The sequence below is a fragment of the Carcharhinus amblyrhynchos genome, chromosome 6 (assembly GCF_965287045.1).
Source record: "Carcharhinus amblyrhynchos chromosome 6, sCarAmb.v2.hapA, whole genome shotgun sequence".
Classification (NCBI taxonomy): domain Eukaryota; kingdom Metazoa; phylum Chordata; class Chondrichthyes; order Carcharhiniformes; family Carcharhinidae; genus Carcharhinus; species Carcharhinus amblyrhynchos.
This window is the reverse complement of record NC_137329.1, coordinates 78,875,315-78,896,323: the sequence shown is the minus strand read 5'-3', so window position 1 is coordinate 78,896,323 and position 21,009 is coordinate 78,875,315. Positions and strand designations below refer to the sequence as shown.

General features: G+C 43.2%; 1 protein-coding gene across 1 annotated transcript in view; it reads left to right on the top strand.

Annotated features, from left to right (window-relative positions):
• Window positions 1-21,009, top strand: part of LOC145344494 (A disintegrin and metalloproteinase with thrombospondin motifs 20) — a 388,246-nt gene that overhangs the window by 94,401 nt on the left and 272,836 nt on the right. The window contains exon 4 of the mRNA XM_080191669.1: window positions 8,772-9,040. Within this exon, the coding sequence (XP_080047795.1) occupies window positions 8,772-9,040 (269 nt within the window). The remainder of the gene's footprint in view (window positions 1-8,771; window positions 9,041-21,009) is intronic.

Genomic DNA, 21,009 nt, shown 5'->3' with positions numbered 1-21,009 from the left:
CATAGGAGGAAAACAGGAGTACCTGGAGGGAACCCACACAGGCATGGGAGAAACGTGCAAACACCACACAGACAGTGACCTAAGGCCGGAATTGAACCCAGATCCCTGGTGCTGTAGTGTCATATAGAAAATAGGAATGAAGTGTTTTCTTTTCCTCTGATTCGTGGTATGAATTGTGTTCAAGTTAGTATTTTTTTTCCTTAAAAAGGACATATTTTTGGAAAGGAAAGCTGAGTGATGACCTAAATTTAAAATTCTGAAAGGTTTTGAGAATGCAGATACAGAGAGAATGTTTCCTCCAATGGAGGAAAAATAATTCAGACTGCGGGAGAATAGCATGCTGATTGGTTGGCAAGTGGACTCTGGTGGAGATGTTCCCATTAGAGACTGCAGCAGGGAACAGTTAAGTGCTCAACTTTGTACAAACCAGGATTCGACCCTGCTTGGTCAAGGCATTGCCGTTTTGAGTTTTGAAAAGACAGGCTGCTTGGGTACTTTGCCTGTTGCAAACAGCCAACTTTCCATATTCATCACTTGTGCTATTTGAGATAATATGCCAGTTATTGGGCCATACAACCTCTGTACCTGGTGCCATATCTGCACTGAAATTCATATACCATGTCAGTACTGGCAAAGTTGCTAGAGTTTATTATCAAGGATTTCATAACTCAGCGTTTGAAAGACAGTGGTATAATCAGACAAAGTCAGCATGGATTTACAGCAAACAAATCTGCTGGAATTTTTTGAGGATGTAACTAGTAGAGCTGATTGAGGAGAACCAGTGGATGTGCTTTATTTAGACTTTCAGAAGGCTTTCGACAAGATCCCACATAACAGACTACTATGTAAATTTAAAGCACATGGGCTTGCAGGTAATGTCTTGAGATGGATAGAAAGCTGGTTAGCAGATAGGAGGCAAAGAGTTGGCATAAATGAGTTGTTTTCTGATTGGCAGTCAGTGACTAATGGGGTCCCGCAGAATCTGTGCTAGGACCCCAACTGTTCACATTATATTTAATCATTTGGAAAAGGGAACTGAATGTATTATCTCCAAATTTGCAGATGATAAAAAGTTGGATGGGAGATTAAACTGTGAGGATGATGCAGAGATGCTTCAGCGTGATTTGGACAAGCTGATTGATTGTGTTGTCACATGCATGGCAGATGCAGTATAATGTGGATAAATGGAGGTTATCCACTTCACTAGCAATAATGGGAAGACAGATTATTACTTGAATGGATGTAAATCGAGAGAGGTGGAGACTCGGAGACCTTGGTGTCCTCGTGCATCGGTCCCTGAAAGTAAGCACGTTAAGTACAGCAGGCAAATGTTGTGTTGACCTTCGTAGCGAGAGGATTTGAGTATAGGGATAGGGATGTTATGCTGCAATCATAAAGGGCATTGATGAAGCCACACCATTTTTGGTGTCCTTATTTGAGGAAAGGGGGCGTATAGTGAAGGTTTAGCAGGCTGATTCCTGAGTGGCAGATCTGTCGTATGAGGAGAGACTAAGTCAGTTATATTCACTGGAGTTTAGAAGAGTGAGAGGGGATCTCATAGAAATTTATAAAATTCTAAGAGGTCGGACAGGATAGATTAGGAAAAAATATTCTCAAAAGCAGGGAAGTCCAGAACTAGGGGTCATAGTTTGAGGATAATAGAATTGAGATGAGGAAAAATTTCTTCACCCAGAGGGTGCTGAATGTGTGAAATTCACGACTTCAGAATGTCATTAAGGCCAAAACGTCTGATTTCAAAAAGAAATTAGATGTAGTCTTGGGGCTAAAGGGATGAAGTGATATGGGGAGAAGAGGGAATCAGAATATTAAATTCATTATGATCATAGTTGATCATCGAATGGTGAAGCAGGGTCAAAGGGCCAAATGACCTACTCCTGTTTCTAGTTTCTATATTTCTAGATTACTCATTTGTGTTAGAGGCAGAGCATCTTTTTGGCTTGATGGCAGCATCCTGTTAGTGGCAATACCCCTTGTATAATGGCTTGCTTCACCTGTTGCTTGAGTTTTTGAGGCATCTTGCACCTTCAGGATAATCTGAGATAGAGCAATTTTCCAGACCGAACGTGATAGCCTTAGCCCCAGTCATGAGTTTGTATGATATACAGTGAGCAATGATCTGACCAGAATAGCCATTATCTTGCAGGGTGCCATGGATGTGCCTGATTTTTAGCACCAAGTTTGCACGTTGAACAAATGACTGAGGTTGCAGATGAGACTAATCTTACAATGCATGGAACTGTAGAAATTCCAATGCTTATATTGACTGTGAAGGGAAGCTTGCAGTAGACAACAGTAGAAAACCGATTGACAAAATTCTCAATCCGTGTGTTGAGAGAAAGAAGCTTGTTTAACTGCTCCATTTCAAAGGTGAATTGTGGGATAAAATTTCTCAAACAATTGAGCAACAGATGAAGCTAGCTGTTGCATGCTGTTAAAGTTTAAAGTTTATTTATTAGTATCACAAGTAGGCTAACATTAATGGTGCAATGAAGTTATTGTGAAAATCCCCTGGTCGCCACACTCTCTAACACCATTTCAGATACACTGAGGGAGAATTTAGCATGGCCAATCCGCTTAACCAGCACATCTTTTGGACTTTGGAGGAAACCAGAGCACCCGGAGGAAACCCACGCAGATGTGGGGAGAACTTGCAAACTCTACACAGACAGTCACCAAGCTGGGAATTGAACCCAGGTCTCTGGCGCTGTGAGACAGCAGTGCTAACCACTGTGCTACCGTGCCACCCTATGCAGTAGCAACATCAGTGGTGTTCTCCACTAACAGGATGTTGTCATCCAACTAAAAAGATGTTCTGCTTGTTGTAAAAATGGATTATGGATTATGACTTTTAGCGTCAGTGGGATGCCAAGTATGTAGGCTGTGCATCCGAATGGCTTGGAGGATCATATCAAATAACATGTCCCTTCTACTGTTTGCAATGTGCAAAATACTGACTGTACCCAACTAGTCCGTGTTTGCAAAACTCAAACGTTAGTGTCCAATATTAGATATGATTCTGCTTTTTGACAACACTTGCTAAACAATGCTGACTGCACTAAGAATTACACAGAAAAGGACTTTAAGATTGTCAGTCCGATTTGCAGTGAGATTTACTTGCACACACTAGAAGCCACATATATGTACAAACAGGGCCTTATCCTTTGCAGACAGAGGGAACATGTGCATGCATTGTGTCTTTTCCAACTCAACAAAATCTTGAACAATAATTTCCGGGTTCATTCCTCATGGCAATGATTTGACCAATCAGAGTTGATCTGCCCAGTTTGAATCTGAACAAAGCTGGGCAATTAATTGTTCCAGGCTGCATTCTCCATTGAAATGCCCCCATCAATCAGAATCTACTTGCCAGCCAATCGGCACTATCTTCTCATGCAGTATAAATTATTTCCCCCCACCTTACTGTTTAGTCATTTCTAATAAACTGTCCTGATGAGTACAAGATGAAAAACTTCGACAGCATGACTCTTTCTTTCAGCAATTCTCAAGTTCTGTACCACCAAACAACAATCTTATTTTAGCAATTTTCCTTTCCTAGCTGGCTGTCTGTGAGAATTCCAGTGTGATTAGTTATTTGGAAAATTTGATGGCATCACTGCAACCCCACATAGAACATCCCAGCAAAGAATGCACAAATCATTTGCAATATCAATGCAGGGCAATAGAGTTAACCCTTTCACCACAGTGAAGCTAGGTTGCTCAGCGAATCTTAGTTTGAGGTCAGTGGCTTTGAGACTGCAAACTCCAGACCATTATATCAATAGGGTGAGGTCAAGTAAGGTGGAAGGAGGTTCATGTGGAATATAAACGCCTGTATAAATCTGACATGCTAAATGGTCTGTTGCTGTCCAGATAATAGTGTGCAAAGACAATGTTAAACGTGTTACTTGTCAAGCAGTAGCTTGACAGTTTATTCTAATTTGGAAGACTGTTTACTTGTAGCACAGGACTGGATGACAATGTTTTTAGTGATAATAAAGATGAATTATTTTGCTTATCCTTTCATTCTTGCTTTGGGGACGTTAATCCAATTAAAGCATACCCACCATCACTTTTTTGAAAAAGTTTTTCCTCCATTCTGAAAGTTACAAATCCAATGCTCAGGGTGGACCGGGCAGATCTGAAGCCAATCCTTGCTTGCTCCAAAAGCCAAATTTCAAATTCAGATTCCAACTGAATCCATTTCAAGGTCCCCACAAGAGAGACAAACAAGATCCAAGCTGACAAGAAAAGGCATGGCATCCTATTCTGATGCTTGATTTTAGCCAAAAGGCTGAGAGGCAACCGTCACTTCACCTTAAATTGTTTAACTCTTCTTAGACCACAGATTATACCTGGTATTTTTCTCATCTGCTTAATTCAATGCAACCTGGCAGGGTGCATGTACCCTACATCCATCATTGAAATAGTTTGTATTCCAAATATTTCATCGTTGAAGTGTGCCAGCACATTGAAAATTAACCTGTCAATATTTATTGCTCAGCCAACACCACTAAAATAGATTATAATTTCCACAGTTTTTGCAACACTCTATGTGCAAAATGCCTGTTGCCTTTCCATACTCTACTTTTTAAAGTTTAGTCATTGTTGTACTTTACTGGTTATAAAGTGCTTTTGGATGATTTACAGTCATAAAAGACATTATAGAAATGTGAGTTTCTTTATTTCCTGATAACCATCTGTACCTTTGTATTGTAGTCATTGTCATACATTTAAGAGATTCAGAATTGCAGTAATGCACAAAACCTTGTTGAATAATATGTTTGTTATATTAATTGGCACTTATAAATGAAGCCTTTTTCTGAGTGTTTGATAATAGGTTTGTCAAGTATCATTTTACAGTGTTTCTTTTAAAAATAGCACACCATACTTTTCAGAGCACTGCGATGTTTATAAATACCATCTTAAAGCTTTGGCTGCCTCGAATGTTCCAGAGACCTGTCATGTCAAGAGAGAGTCTGAGCGATCAGGCTGCCATGAGATTTTGTGACAAATGTTCTGTGGAATGATAAGCCTTACAATTCCGTTTTCTGATGCACATGCTAGAATTTCAGCAGTGACTCTAGTCTGTGATTATTGTCCCTTATATTTTTAAGCATGTGTCATGGCTAGCACCGGCATGTCATGTCCTGAACTTCAAACTTACTTTATTTTAGAACATGTCACAAAGAGATAGGAAAAGATGGCTGCCCAAGGTCACCTGACTTCTTTTGTGGACTAGAACCACACTCCTGTTTCAAGGGAGAATAAAAAGAACATTCCAGTGTGATTTGAGTGTATGCCCTTCCCTGAAACCAATCAAAAGGGTATTGCTTAATTTGAATGGGTCATTCTGAAACAAAGATACTGGACAAGATTTTATGGCCTCGCTCATTCTGAGACCAGAAAATTCCACCCGAGGTCAATGGATCTTCCCATTGTCTGCCCTCTGCCCGCTCCAATTCCTGTGGCAGGTGGAGTGATAAAATTTCAGTGACTGTCTTAAACCATCAAAGGTGTTGGGTAATCAACATGAACACCCAAAAAATGCTTGCAACTTGGGGTGAAAAGTCACATGGATGAAACCACCTTATCTTTGTTAGTTCAAAGGGTTAGCTGGGAACATTGTGGAGGCAAATCCACCAAAGCCACCAGAAGCTTCAATTCACCCAGATTCATAACCTGCGGGACGTCAGGTAGCCAGAATATGTATCTTATTTCAGTTTAAATTTCATCCAAGAATCAACCTCCCTGAAATTCAGTTACAATGAGCGTCACAACCTGCTCCAAACCTTTTGCATCTGTAAGACCCTCGTTCCAACTTCAAAACATCAAATCCATTCAAAAGAGCATAAGCCTGCCAAGTGTGAGACCGAAGATCATAAGTCAGGGAGTAAGATCACTGTAATCTGTGGAAGTGCACAGTCTTTATCTGTATCTACTCTTCATGCTGCTGGGTGCATGAGTGAGATTATGTATAGGTGACATTATTTAATTGGGGTAAGTGTGTGAGAATACATAATCTTTATTTTAAAATTCACAGAAGCTTGCTGCTCAAGCAGCATGGTAGCACAATGGTTAGTACTGCTGCTTCACAGCTCCAGAGACCTGGGTTCAATTCCCGGCTTGGGTCACTGTCTGTATGGGGTTTGCACGTTCTCTTCATGTCTGCGTGGGTTTTCTCCCTGTGCTCCAGTTTCCTCCCACAGTCCATAGATTTGTGGGTTAGGATGATTGGCCATGCTAAAAATTGCCCTTAGTGTCCTAAGATGTATAGATTAGAGGCGTTAGTGGGTAAATATATAGGGATATGGGGGGGAGGGTCTGGGTGGAATTGTGGTCAGCGCAGACTCGATGGGCTGAATGGCCTCTTTCTGTACTGTAGGGATTCTATGAATTTAATAATCAAAAAGAAATTGGCATACACACCACAGAGGTAGGAAACACACACCTCTTTTGATATAAAATACGTTGACAATGGCTAGTCTGTGACACATTACTTTTGGGGGAAATCTTTGAAGCCATTTGAATTCAAGTTGGGGGAGATGGACTAAAATGAGCACCTTCAGAGAACAAATGTTTGACCACAAGATAATATGATGCAAATCACATCTTGCACATAATATCTTTGATTTTAAGATGATCACACTGTATTTCAAGATATTTCTAGATGAGGAAAGACTTTGAATCTATTGAGTTGTTAATCTATAAATAATGTATAGGACCCAAACTATAATATGTAGTTTTAAAAAACAATTTCAGGGGTTTTGTCTCCATCACTCTGGTGCCAACCAGGGAGTAGGTCCTTTTATATTTAGTAATGTGCAATGATACAGCATTAAGTAATATTCTCATAGTAAAGGAGCCACCAGGTAACAGTAATCATAACATGATGAAATTTTACATCGTGGTTTGAAGGTGAGGTGTGGGCCTGAAACTAGTGTCTTGAACTTAAAGAAGGCGATTACAAATGGCATGAAGTGAGAGTTGACTAAAGTGAACTGGGAAATAGATTAAAATGTAGGACAGTAGAAAAGCAGTGAAAGATACTTCAGAAGATATTTCATAACTCTTAGCAAAATATAGGCTGAGAAAGTTGCACACTCCATGGCTAATTAGGGATGTTAGAGATAGAGTCAAATTAAAAGAAAGAAAAAATAAAACCTGCCCAAACTAGGTTGAGGTTATGCAGTGTGCAACTGATCTCCACAGGTCCTGGCATGTCCTCACAAACAGCTTCTTAGAGTAATCCAGGCACTGGAAGCATTAAGTACACCAAACATCTGTTCAATCTCATTTCTAATGGTTTTCTTTATAGACATTCTGGCCATCTGTGCATGGTATATCATTCATAGATAGCCTGAGTGCTAACTTGCCCTCGCTATGGTTGTTCAAAGATAGGTGGCACAGTATGTTGCCACAGAATGGAGAAATTGTGACAGTTGCCAAAAGATTGGGCATTGATCTGCATGTTCATATACCAGCTGGAGGTTGTGGAATCCTTTTCAGTGATGGCACATTGTACAATTGACATGTGACACCCATGAAGTACAGTTGAAGACACCTAGAAGCATGGGGCAGCCTTCACTCCTCGTGAAACCGCATGTTTGCTCCATCTGCTTCTCACTGATGAGAGAGAATGAAACGTTCGTAGCTCTCTTTGCAAATAGAAACTCAGTGACCACACTTACTTACAATAGTGGTCAGGGAACTGGGCCATGTTGCCTGCTCCAGGCTGGAAGGAGATCGAGACATAAAAGTTCATAGCCATTGGCAATGCTTTCCTCCCACTACTGAGGTTATAGCTCTATTAGGTGGCAGGTTTGACTGAGGACATCCTGAAGTACAGCTTTAAGTAACAGAATTGCTCTCTGAAGATTCTAACTAGATATGACTACCTTCTTCTTAGAATCTCTGGCATGGAGATAGGCCCTTTGGCTCAAACTGGTCCATGCTACCAAAATGACCATCTAAGTTAATTCCATTTTCCTGCATTTGGCCCATATCCCTCTGTAGAATGATAGATTCCAAGGCACGGAGACAGGCCTGTCTCCCCCTCTCCTCCTCTTGCCTCAGCCAACAGTTTGACTTGTTCTGTGTTGCCTCTGCTCATTCTTCTTGTCATGCCCAAGGAGACAGCATACAGCTTGGCTGGGAGCAGCTAATCAGTCCTTGAAGTCAGTACCAAGTCCCCCAGCACCTGCCCCACCACACTCTGTAGACTTTAGCAACATAAATCAACTCTAGAAACCACCAAACACTTCCACAATTAAAGCAACAGGAAATCAATCAGCAACTAACCTGGAAGCGCTGTTGGTTTGGTGCTGCTTAGCTGTGTGTGTTTAAGAGACAGCATTAGCTGGGTCGTTTGAAGTTCAAATTGGCAGCAGTTGCATTAAATCAGTGTTAAATTCTGACTGGCTACAATCTGCCAACTCTTCATACTTCTGGTAGTTGTTCCTTAGAAACGCATTAACTCCCTCATTAAAGTACTAACCAGAGATGTGTACATCAGAGACCGTGCTAGAGTCAAACAGCACTCATTGCGCTGAAAGAGAGGGCACTACCAAGCTGTTTTTTTCAGTCTCGGGGCTTTGAAAGCAGGCAACTATTTTAGGAGAAGTTGTCCAAGACATGGTGACTGAAATAACACCCACACTTCCCACCTCCCCCACCCCCCACATTGGTGGAGAAACAATTATTGAATTACAAGATAAAAACATCTTAATTTTATATTTTTGTCTCTATTTCAGAACAAAATCATCAAATGAAGAAAAGACTTGTGAAGATGCACAATGCTAGCAGTATCAGGGAGCATCTCGATATCTTACAGACCACAATTACCCCGACACATCTTCCAACCAAAGGGCCCAAACTGGCCAATGTGACCCAACAGCATTCAAGACACAAACGCTTTTTGTCATATCCAAGAATTGTGGAGGTGATGGTCACCGCTGACAGCAAAATGGTGCAACATCATGGGAGAAATTTGCAGCACTACATTTTAACACTGATGTCAATAGTAAGTAAGCATCAGCAAATGGGGGTATGTGTTTGCATAAATGTGAGCAAATAATATCAGTGGAAAGAGGTAATTTGTACCTTGTTGCTTTACTGTCATTTCCCTTCCCAGTGTTGGAAATGCTGCTCTTGGTTGTAAGAAGAAACAAGTAAATGGCATTCGGTAGAAAACATACTGTTTAAAAAAGATTAATCAAGCTCAAAATATAAGGGAAAGATCGATGTAAAGAACTATTGTTTCAAGATCCAGGATTCACCAAAGTTAGCATGCCGTTTAAAAATTCATTCATGGGAAGGGGACATCGCTGGCTGGGCCACTATTTATTGCCTATCCCAGAACTGCTTGCTAGGCCATTTCAATGGGCAATTTGAGGATAGATTGGTAAGCAGTGGGTAAGGTTGGGAAAGCATTTACTACTTTTATCATTCATAATTTGTAAGGTCTTTTTGTGGTTTATAGTTTGTATATTTTGCAGTAATGAGGATCAGGAAAAAAGATCCCTAGAGTAATTGATTTAACAGGTTTAATTTAAAGGATCAAAACAGAAAATGCTGGAAAATCTCAGCAGGTCTGACAGCACCTGTGAAGAGAGAATAGAACCAATGTTTTGAGTCTAGATGACTCTTTGTCAGAGCTCTGATAAAGGGTTGACTAGACTTGAAATGTTGGCTCTATTTTCTCCCCACAGATGCTGTCAGACCTGCTGAGATTTTCCAGCATTTCCTGTTTTTTGTTTCAGATTCCAGCATCCGCAGTATTTTGCTTTTATCTTAATTGAAAGGGGGAAGTCATGGCAGGAGAGCAGGTGTTCTCTGAACTTTTGAGGAAAGGCAGTTGATGGATCGGCCGATAGGCAGGATGTCGAAGGAAGGTTGGGGGGCTGGGCTGGAGTGACGAGTGCATGGAATGTGAGGGTGTTGAAGGGGATTGGCTATGCCAACCTGTGCCAAGGCACTGCCTGGCCTGGCTCTCCAGGAGCTATATTTACCTGTACACCCCTGGACAGACTCCCAAAACAGGTTAAAGTCTGTGTGAACCTGTTGTAAACTTGGTGTGGTTTGAAGCTATGCTGAGGAGTTAAGATATGGTGGTGGGAGATGTTTAACTATATTAAAATACATGCAGATGGGTATGAACCTCTTGTCATCAGCGAGGGGAGGGGAAGATCCAAAGTTGTGTTCTCATCGGCAAAAACTGTAACTTCTGAATCTTGAGCCCCTGACAGCATTACACAGATGATGAACGTGGGCTCAAGATCGCCCCCTTTGCTTCATTGGAGGCAGTTCAGATCCCTGGTATGGAGGGATTGTCTTATTGAGGAAAGCTTAAACAGATTGGGACTCTACTCATCAAAATTTAGAAGAATGAGAGGTGATCTTATTGAAACATATAGGAGACTTAAAGGACTTGACAGGGTGAATTCTGAGAAGATGTTTCCCTCATGGGAGAGTCTTGGACCAGAGGGCACAGTCTCTCAATAATGGGGTGCCAATTTAACACTGAGATGAAGAGAAATTTCTTCTGAGGGTTGTGAGTTTTTGGAACTCTTTGCCACAGAGCTATGGGAGCAGAGTCCTTGTGTATAATAAGGCTGAGATAGATAGAGTTTTGAACAGTAAGGCTGTTAAGGGTTATGGGGAATCAGCAAGAAAGTGGACATGAGAAATATCGGATCAGCCATGATCCTGCGAATGACAAAGCAGGCTCGAGGGGCTGAATGGCCTACTCCTGTTCCCATTTCTTACAGTCTTCCTTAAAGGGCATTCCTGAACCAGATAGGTTTTACAATTTGCACAGGCTTCACAGTCACTGAATGGCTAGTTTTTCTTTAAATTCCAGATATATTAATGGAAATTAAATTTCACCAGCTGCCTTGATGGGGTTGGAACCCATGACTCAGAGCCTGAGTTTCTGGATAACTAGTCCTGTGCCATGGCCAATACCACTACCCCTACATAAGGCAGTAATAATGGGGGCCAAGTGCTTAGTTAAAGCAGGTTTTAAGAGTCATAAAGGCAGAAAACCAGATAGTGACAGAGCACTTCAGGAAGAGGATTCCAAAGCTTAGGACCTTGGGCAGGCAAAGGTATGCTAGTAATGGTTCATTCATTTCCTTTTGGGAAGGAAATCTATTGTTCTTGAGTCTACATGTGACTCCAGACTTTCAGCAATGTGGTTGACTCGCAACTGCCCTTGGCAGCTAGGGATGGGGAATAAATGCTGGCCAGCCAGTGACACCCCCGAATGAATAAGAAAAAATTGTGGGGCAGGAAACCGGAATGTGCAGCTGGTTAAAATGGGAGGAGTGCGTTTATCTCGGAGTGCTGCAGGGCTGGAGAGATTACAAGAGTGGCAAAGCGATAAAGAGATTGGAATGAGATCATTAATTCCCTGAGGTCATTTTCAGAATTAACTGGAGGGAGCCATGATTATGGCAAGTAGTACTTTGGTATTCAGTGTGTACACATCCAATAATTGAAATGAAGGCGTTTTAGAGAGTAGTGATATCAGGTGATGTTGCTAGCAGTAACTAGCAGTGCCATGATTTACTTGTCCATGTATTACACAAAAGATCATGTTTGGTTGACCCATGTAGGAGAACTCTCATGATAGTGTGACAGGCCATTGTCTGTTCATTGTCTGCTAATTGGTTCCTGTCAATGGAGTGATATGTAGATGCAGCCTCAGGGCAGCAAGCTAGTAAAACATTGAAAGATCTTTAGATTGTACTTCTAAGATTATTGTGCTGTTTTTAATGTGACATGTGCAACATAGTGTGATACTGAAGGAAAAAAAGATCCTGGCCAGGCTTCTTCCAAAAAAATTCAATTTGCGGGAAAATGGGAATAAATCCTGCAAGTTTGTTCAGCATGATTTCCAGAATGAATCTCGGACACCCTGAGTGCCCTAGCAGGATTCCCTCTGGACATCAGTGGGCAGAACCTGTTCCTGCCCTAGAGGCCGGCAGAGTGGGCCACAGCGCATGCGCTAATCTGTCAGAGCAGAGATTGGCGCATGCACTGTGGCCCCATATTACTAGTTGCTGGCCAGCCTTGCAACTCCCCCCATCACTGACCTACTGACCCACCCCCACCCCCCATCACCCGATCACTGGTCTCTCAGACTTTTCCTCCTTGCTGGCAGCCCAGACCAACACCTCACCACCACCACCACCACCTCCCCACCCACCTCCCAAATCCGGATGGCCAGCCCTGATCACCTTTTCCCTCCCTCTGCCAGCGATCACAGCGCAGAGTGGCAGAGGGACTCACCCAATAAGCCCTGCCCCCTTGGCACTGCCTAATGCCCTGTGTGCAGTGCCAAGGTGCCCCTTCGGCATTGACAGTTTGTGCATTGGGCAGTGTCAGGGTACCAGGAGGGCACTACCACTCTGGTATAGCCAAGGAACAACCCCCCCCTCCCCTTATCCCTGACCTCCTGGGGAGGCATCTTAAAGGTCTCTCCTCCCTCCAATGGGGTTGGACACCTGTTCCCCATTAGTGGGGATCAGGAGTAAACTCACTGGAGTGAACCACTCCTGATGGGGGAGACACCAGTGGGACTGGAGACTTCAGTCCCAGGCTTGCTAATAAAATGCAAATGCTGTTTTCCATCTTGTAATTAGCTCTGTGTCAATTTCCGGTGTGGAGCTGATTACGCTGGAAATCTTAGGCTGGGAGATTGGCAGAACATGGCGGACTGAGAGAATCACCTCTGCTCCATCCTTTCCTCCCTCTATTTTTATGCCTGATTTTGTACAGTGCTTTCCTGGAGCCTCATGCTGGGTGATTGTTAACAGTTGCTTGCAGTTTAACCCAGTTGACCATTCTGTATGAGTAATTGAGAGACAAGGAGAGTTAGCATAATGTTCTCTAAACTTTGGAGGGAAGGGAGTTGAGCATGGGCTGATGGGCAGAATGATGGTAGGTAGGTTATCGAGGGAGTTTGGGATGGAGTGATGAGTGCACAGTGTGAGAGTATGGTGAAGAATGGTGTGTCAGGATGAGAGGTTGAAGCGAAGGATGGTTGACCTCTCTTGACAGTGTGAATGGGGTGCAAGGCAGTGGTGGTATCTGTTGGTTGATTTGTTGGTGATGGGGAGGGGCCAGTAGAGTGGAGCATAGCTGTCAAGGGTTGTATTGGTAAGCTAGCCTAGTGAGCTTCTCCTGAAGTTGGCGCGCAGCAAAAATCATGTCAACAGTCCACAATCTTTGCAGAAGCCACACTGTGACTCTGGAAGCAGGCCCAACTCCAGATGAGTGACCAGACAATTTAGCAGGACTCTTACAAGGGTTTTTCCTGTGATGGAGAGCAGCAAGATTCCTCGGTGGTTGTCGCATACTTGCCGATTGCCCTTCCTCTTGCAGAGGTGAACGATGGAAGCATCTTTAAATTCCTGAGGAATGGATCCTTGCTTCCAAAAGGACTGGAGCAACTCGGTGAGATTTTCGATAAGTACAAGACCAATAACTTTGTAGATCTCTGTGAGTATGACATCTGTCCCTGGGGTTTTGCCACTGGATAGCTGGCTGACAGCTTTTGTGACTTTGGCTACTACCGGTGGGTCATCCATGGTGCTGTTGATATTGACCTAGGGAATCCTGTCTATTGCCTCATCGTTAATAGATGACGGTCGGTTGAGGAGAGCTTCAAAGTTTTCAGCCCATCTCTGCAGGATCTGAGCCTTCTCTGTAATGAGAGTCGTACCATCTGTACTCAGGAGAGGCGAGCTCCCGAGAAATTGAGGTCCGTAGAGAGTGTTGAGGGCTTCATAGAACCGTTTCAAATCATTTCTGTCAGCGTATCCCTGTATTTCATCTGCCTTGGCGCTCAGCCAGGCATCCTGAATTTTACAGTTTATTCTGGACAGTCCTGCGAGCACTGGTAAAAGCATTTTTCTTGGCAGCTGATGATGGGTCATTCTGACAGGCCCGATGAAGACGGTGCTTTTCAACAAGTAGAGCCTATATCTCCTCATCATTCTCATTGAATCAGCCATGCTGCTTGGGGGTAGAGGGCCTGAGCATCTTCAGTGCAGATGTATGGACAGCATCCCTGAAGCGTTCCCACGCATCCTCAGCACTGCCTGTGAGGTGTAGGTCAGCAAGCTTGATTTCTAAGTCTTCAGCCAGTGCTGAAGCTATGCTGGGGTTCTTTAGCTTGGCCGCATTGATTCTTTTCATAACCTTGCTTCCTTGTGGTCGCCTCTTGGGTCTAATGCAGAGCCTCATTTTGGAGACAATGAGCCTGTGATCTGCCCAGCAGTCAGCACCATACATGGGCTTGGTCACTCTGCCTGTCTTTTCTCCTAACCATGACATAGTCGATAAGATGCCAATGCTTAGTGCATCCAGGAGGTCTTGTTACGGGTAGGCAGACAGAAGGTTGTGTTGGTGATGAGGAGGTTGTGTGCTGCACAGGTCTTCAGTAAGAGTAGGCTGTTACTGTTACACTTGCCCACTCCATGCCTCCCAATGACACCCTGCCAGATTGCAGAGTCACACCCTACTCTTGCATTGAAATCGCCAAGCAAGATCAGCTTGTTGGTGCTGCTCACTGCTGAAAGTAGGGCGTCTAGTTCTTCGTAGAACTTGTCTTTCATCTCGTCCGGGTTGTTCATTGTGGGGGCATAGGCGCTGATCAGGGTGGCTTGACTTCTGTTCTGTAGTGGAAGCTGTAATGTCATAAGCCTGTCGCTCATACCCTTGGATAGACTATCAAGTTTCGGAACAAGGTGACTCCTGACGGTGAATCCAACTCCAGCATCACGACGCTCATCGCTGCTGCGACCGCTCCGGAAAAAAGTGTATCCACCTCCAGTTTCACTCAACTGAAGACGAGTTTCACTCAAGGCTGCAATGTCAATGTTATATCTTGCAAGCTGTCAGGCAACAAAAGCTATTCTTCTCTCTGGTCTGTTTGCTGTAGGGTTGTCCAAAAGTGTGCGTATGTTCCAAGTGCCAATGGTGAGTGGTGTCACCTTGTGTTTTATTTTGTTTGTTTGACTGCAAGATGGAATCCCTGCCAGCCGTGGTGAACTGGCCAGGGTGTAGTGAAGCAGGCAATGTTTAGGGCACCTTCCTCATTCTACGGAGGTGAGCAGTGCATCCCTGAAGAGGACTGCTCAGTTGCCCAGGTAGACGCTGAGTTTCACTGCTGCTTCGGTCAGTGGAAAATGACCATTAGACCTGAGCCGCCTGTACCCATACTAGAATCAAGTAATTCACCATACAATGGGAGCTTGAGACTGATACACATGTGCATGTGCATCCATTGCACAAATGCACACTCGCACACGCATTCTCACTTCTAATAATTCAGTGCATTTTGTATCACACTTCAGCATTGGTATTATGAACAGTGGCATTGTCTTCCGATTGAGACAATAACCTGCAGTCCTGCCTGCCTCTCATGATAGAAACATTTGCACTTCCACGGCCACTGGATGTTTCAAAGCATTTTACAGTCAGAAGTAATTTTTGAGTTGCAGTCACTATGCAGATGTGACAGCCAATTTGCACTCAGCAAACTCTGAAAAGCGGAAATGTATTAATGACTAAATAAAGTGCTTTGTGATGTTGATTGAAGGATAAATATTGGGCAGGACGCTGGGGATAACTCCCCTGCTCTTCTCAGAAATAGTGCATTGGCCCGAGCAGGCAGGCCTTAGTTTGAAAGACAGTGCAACACTCCCTCAGTACTGCACTGAAATGTCAGCCTAGAATTTTGTGCTCAAGTCCTGGGACTTGAACTTGGATCCTTGTGATTCAGTGGTGAATGTGCTGCAAACTAAGGTTCTCTGGAGTCCTGGCCACACTCTTATCCTGACACCAATGGACCAAGATTGTGGTGGTTGATTTTATTTGCTGTTTGTGGGGATGTGATGTTCATCCTGCCATCTGTGCCTAATGCTGGTTTATAGGTGACATTTTGAGTCAATCCTCAATTCTTGGGATTTGCTGTTCCTGAAGTAATTCCTAGTAACATTTTACATAATCCTACACATTGGCACCTTGTTAAGTGATCATGCTTATAAAATTTCGTAAGAAGTCTCACAACATCAGGTTCAAGTCCAACAGGTTTATTTGGAATCACGAGCATTCGGAGCCTCGCTGCTTCATCAGGTGATGAAGGAGCAGCGCTCCGAAAGCTCGTGATTCCAAATAAACCTGTTGGACTTGGACCTGATGTTGTGAGACTTCTTATTGTGCTTACCCCAGTCCAACGCATGCATCTCCACATAAACCTTCTGTCTGTTTTGGAGGTCATGATGTGGAGATGCTGGTGTTGGACTGGGGTAAATACAGTAAGAAGTTTCACAAGACCAGGTTAAAGTCTAACAGGTTTATTTGCTAGTAAACACCACTAGCTTTCAGGGTTCTGCCCCTTCATCAGGTGAGTGGAGAGTTCTGATCACAAACAGAGCATATAAAGGTGCACATTAAGTTTACAGAATACTGATTAGAATGTGAGTCTTTATAGCTAATCAAGTCTTTGTCACCGGACGAAGGGGCAAAGCCCCAAAAGCTAGTGGTGTGTGCTACCAAATAAACCTGTTGGACTTTAACCTGATGTTGTGAAACTTCTTACTGGGTTTGAAGATCCACATTACTCTTTATCATCAAGCAGGGGATTTTGTCTTTATGGGCTGGGATTGGGATCTTTGCTGACTTTACCTCCTTTTAAGGCATTTAACCACCACCTCACAAAGATAAATGAGCTTTTTGATAAGTACATTTTTTCTGGTATTGTTAAAAGGGGATTGTTGTGAGGTATGTATCATCACGTGCTTCAATTATTTTACTGATAGTTTTAATTTGAATGTGTCAGCAATTCCGATGATCGACTCTTTGGTCTCAGCAGTTCTTTTTTTTTCCACTGGAGTTTTAAGCATTTAAGAATTCTTCTTTGTGTATGTTATTATTGTTAGAATGTTCCTCCTCCAGCCTGTTTTATCATTCGATCAGTAAGACCACTGTTGGAGGAAACTCTGCCATATAAATCACTCAGTGGGGTTTCACATGCTCTGTTTGAGTGAGAGGGTTAAGCACAATGCCAAGTATATCCTGTTGGTGGCGTGGGTGAGTTTGCTATTTGGGGACTGGCATCAGAGGCAGGCTGGCTGTACACTTGATTGGCCAGTACATACCTTCTACCAATATAAGGTAAGGTCTTTGTTGATTTATTTTGAAATAGTAAGAAATTTCACAACATCAGGTTAAAGTCCAACAGGTTTATTTGGAATCATGAGCTTTCAGAGCCTTGCTGCTTCATCAGGTGAGTGGAGAAGTAAGTTTCACAAACAGCAAATATAGACAAAGACACGATTACAAGATAATGATTGGAATTACCATTACAGGTATTCAAGTCTTTACAGGTGCAACAATGAGAGTGGAGAGATGGATAATCACAGGGTAAAGAGGTGCAAATTGTCTCAAGCCAGGACAGTTAGTAGGATTTTGCAAATCCAGGCCAAACGGTAGTGTGACTTGAACCCAAGATCTCGGTTGCGGCCGTCCTCATGCGTACGGAACTTGGCTATCGGTTTCTGCTCGGTGATTCTGCGTTGTTGTGTGTCTTGAAGGCTACCTTGGAGAACGCTTACCCAAAGATCAGCGGCTGAATGCCTTGACTGCTGAAATGTTCCACGACAGGAAGGGAGCACTCCTGCCTGGTAATTGTCACGTGGTGTCCATTCATCCGTTTTCATAGTGTCTGCATGGTCTTGGCGATATACCATGCCTCGGAACAGGTAGCCTCATAGCCATTTTGAAATGACAGTACGGGAACACTTGCCATTGCTTTAAAGACATGTTTGTGACAGCCAATCAGCTCTTCAATATGTGAAATTTGCTGAGTGCTCCCAATATTATAAATGATCTATAATGTTGTCACTGATGCCCAATGCAGCAGTCTCTGTTGTTGTGTTTTGTTACTTTATAAAATCATTCACTGTTAATTTGTTGGAGATTATGCGAGTATGTTCTGTTTTCCTCCTTCATCACCACTTTCTCGTGAAGAATGCTCACGTTTTTAATTAGTTTGTCTTGAGCCTGCACTCAGCACGTTACTCAACCTCTGCATCTTGATAAATTATACATGATTTGTTGAAAAGCCAGTTCTAATTGGAAAACGCTCGTGTTGAATTACTAACATTTTTGGTATTGTAGTGGCAGGTGCATAGCAACTTGTTAACCCCTTAAATACTGAGCCACACTTCCAGTTTAAAAACTTGACTTTTATTTTGTCAAAGCACCAAAAGATTTCCATATGATCTTTTTCACCAGAGCAGTTTGTTGAATTACTATGGCACTGTTTTTAAACCGGTTTGATTTTAATACTAGAAATCTTGGAAATCAAAATTCTTTTTCCAATGCAATGTTTTCTGAATCAATGAGAGATTCCCAAGTGGTATGAGGATAGAGCTTGTGTAATCTGTTCCCACTCAGTCAGAGAAGGAGCATCCAACAATATAACAGCTTACTATGGCCAAAGCCAATGTTGGCCTTTTTTTCAAGCAGACTTCACATGGTGAGAGTGGTGAAAGTTAAATAAATGGGAAAACCTTTAACAAAAACAAAAATGTTGGAAAATCTCAGCAGATCTGACAGCATGTGTGGAGAGAGAATAGAGCCAACGTTTCATGATGATCTTCGTCAGAGCTCCTTTACCTTTGTCAAACTTTGCATTTGTCTATGTGCTTATGTTTAATACTGCCCCCAAAGTTTCTCTGCAGGCAACATGGGTTCACCGTTTTCACAATGTGTTTTGTGGTTTGAGATTCATTTATAGTCGAGGAGTACTCAGCTACACATACACTATTCTCATATATCAAACAATGAAGTCTTTGATACTACTAGACAAGAGTCTTTCAGAAACTGTTAGGATATATTTTTTCATTTTTGCTCATGGGATGTGTGTACCACTGGCTATGCCACCTTGAGAAGTTGGTGGTGAGCCACCTTCTTGAACTGCTGCATGCCACATAGTGTAGGTGCACCTGCAGTGCTGTCAAGGAGGGAGCTCCAGGATTTTGAACTAAAGACAATGAAGGAACGGTGATACATTTCCAAGTCAGGATGATGGGTGGCTTGGAGAGCAACTTGCAGGTGCTGGTGTTCCCGGCATCCTCTAACCTTGTCCTGCTAGATGGTGGTGGCCATGGGTTTGGAAGGTGCTGTCAATGGAGCCTTGGTGAGTTGCTGCAGTATATCTTGTAGATGGTATATGTTACTACCACTGTGTGTCGGTGGTGGAGGGAGTGAATGTTTGTGGATGTAATGCCAATCAAGCGGGCTGCTTTGTCCTGGATGGTGTCGGAGCTACATCATCCAGGGAAGAAGTGGAGAGTATTCTATCACACTCCTGACTTGTGTCTTGTAGATGGTGGACAAAGTTATTCACCACCGGACTCCCAGCCTCTGACCAGCTCTTGTCGCAATTGTATTTATATGGAAGTCCAGTTCAGCTTTCTTGTCAATGGTCACCCCAGGATGTTGATCATGGGGAAATTGGCGATGTTGTTGCCATTGAATGTCATGGGGTGATGGTTAGACTCTGGCTTGCTGGAAATGTTCATTGACTGCTACTTGGGTGGCGCAAATTTTACTTGCCACTTGCCAAGCTCAAGCCTGGATATTATCCAGATTTTGCTACAGCTGGACATTCAGTATCTGAGGAGTTGTGAATGATACTGAACATGGTGCCATCATCAGTGAGCTTCCCACTTCCAATTTTATGATGGAAGAAAGGTCATTGATGAAGCAGCTGAAGATGGTTGGGCCTAGGATACTCCCTGAGGAACTCCTGCAGTGATGTCCTGGTGCTGAGATGATTGACCTCCAAAAACTGCAACCATCTATCTTTGTGCTGTGCATGACTGATGATTTCCCCCCAGTTCTCATTTTCACTAGGTTTGCTAGGGCTCTTTGATGTCATAGTCAGTCAAATATTGTCTTGATGTCAAGGGCAGTCACTCTTGCCTCACCGTATTTGTCCATGTTTGAACCAAGGCTATAATGAGATCAGAAACTGAGTGACTCTAGCAGAACGCAAACTGATCGTCACTGAGTAGGTTATTGCTCTACAGGTGTCACTTGATAATACTGTAGATGTTCCCTCTCATCACATTACTGATGATTGAGACTAGACTGATGGAGTGATAATAGGCCAGGTTGGAATTGGCCTTTTTTCGTTTACATAGTCGGGCAATTTTCCTCATTGTTGGGCTGATGCCAGTGCTGCAGTTTAGCTGTGTAATTTCTGTTTTTTGGCACGTTTAGTGTTTTGAATAAATGAGCAAGCATTTTCACTCTGTCTTTTCCCTGTGGCAATTCGTTACAGGGTGTGGAAAGTAGCCTGAGCCTGTCAGTATCACTGTGCTCACCTGAACCAGGATGTGTGAGCATCCAATGGATGTTTGAGCTGTGGTCTCATCTGTGCATCTTGAGAGCAAGTGGCCCAATGATTTTACTTCCAAAGATTAAGTTACATCATGGGTAGGGTGCCTCATGCTCTAGGGTAAATCCTAGGAGATGGGAAGTAACTTGAGAAAGGGATGTTTCACCAGGCCTTTAGCACCCCCATCAGCATTTTAAAATGCCCTGCTGCCTAACAATGGACTGCCTCTCACGGCTCCATGGGTTTGGTTCACAGTTGCTTTATATCCAAGAACCATAGATACGCTACAGTGCAGAAAGAGGCCATTTGGCCCACTGAATCTGCACTGACCTTCTGACAGATGATCTTACCCAGGCCCTTTCCCCTTAACACCACGCATTTCCCCGCTAATCCCCCTAACCAACACATCTTCGGACACTAACTGGCAATTTAGCGCAGCAAATTCACTTAGACTGTGTGACGAAAGCAGAGCACATGGAGGAAACCCAAGCAATCTCCTCAGAGATATTGACCCAAGGCTGGAATTGAACCCAGGTCCCTGGCACTGAGGCAACAGTGCCACTGTGCCA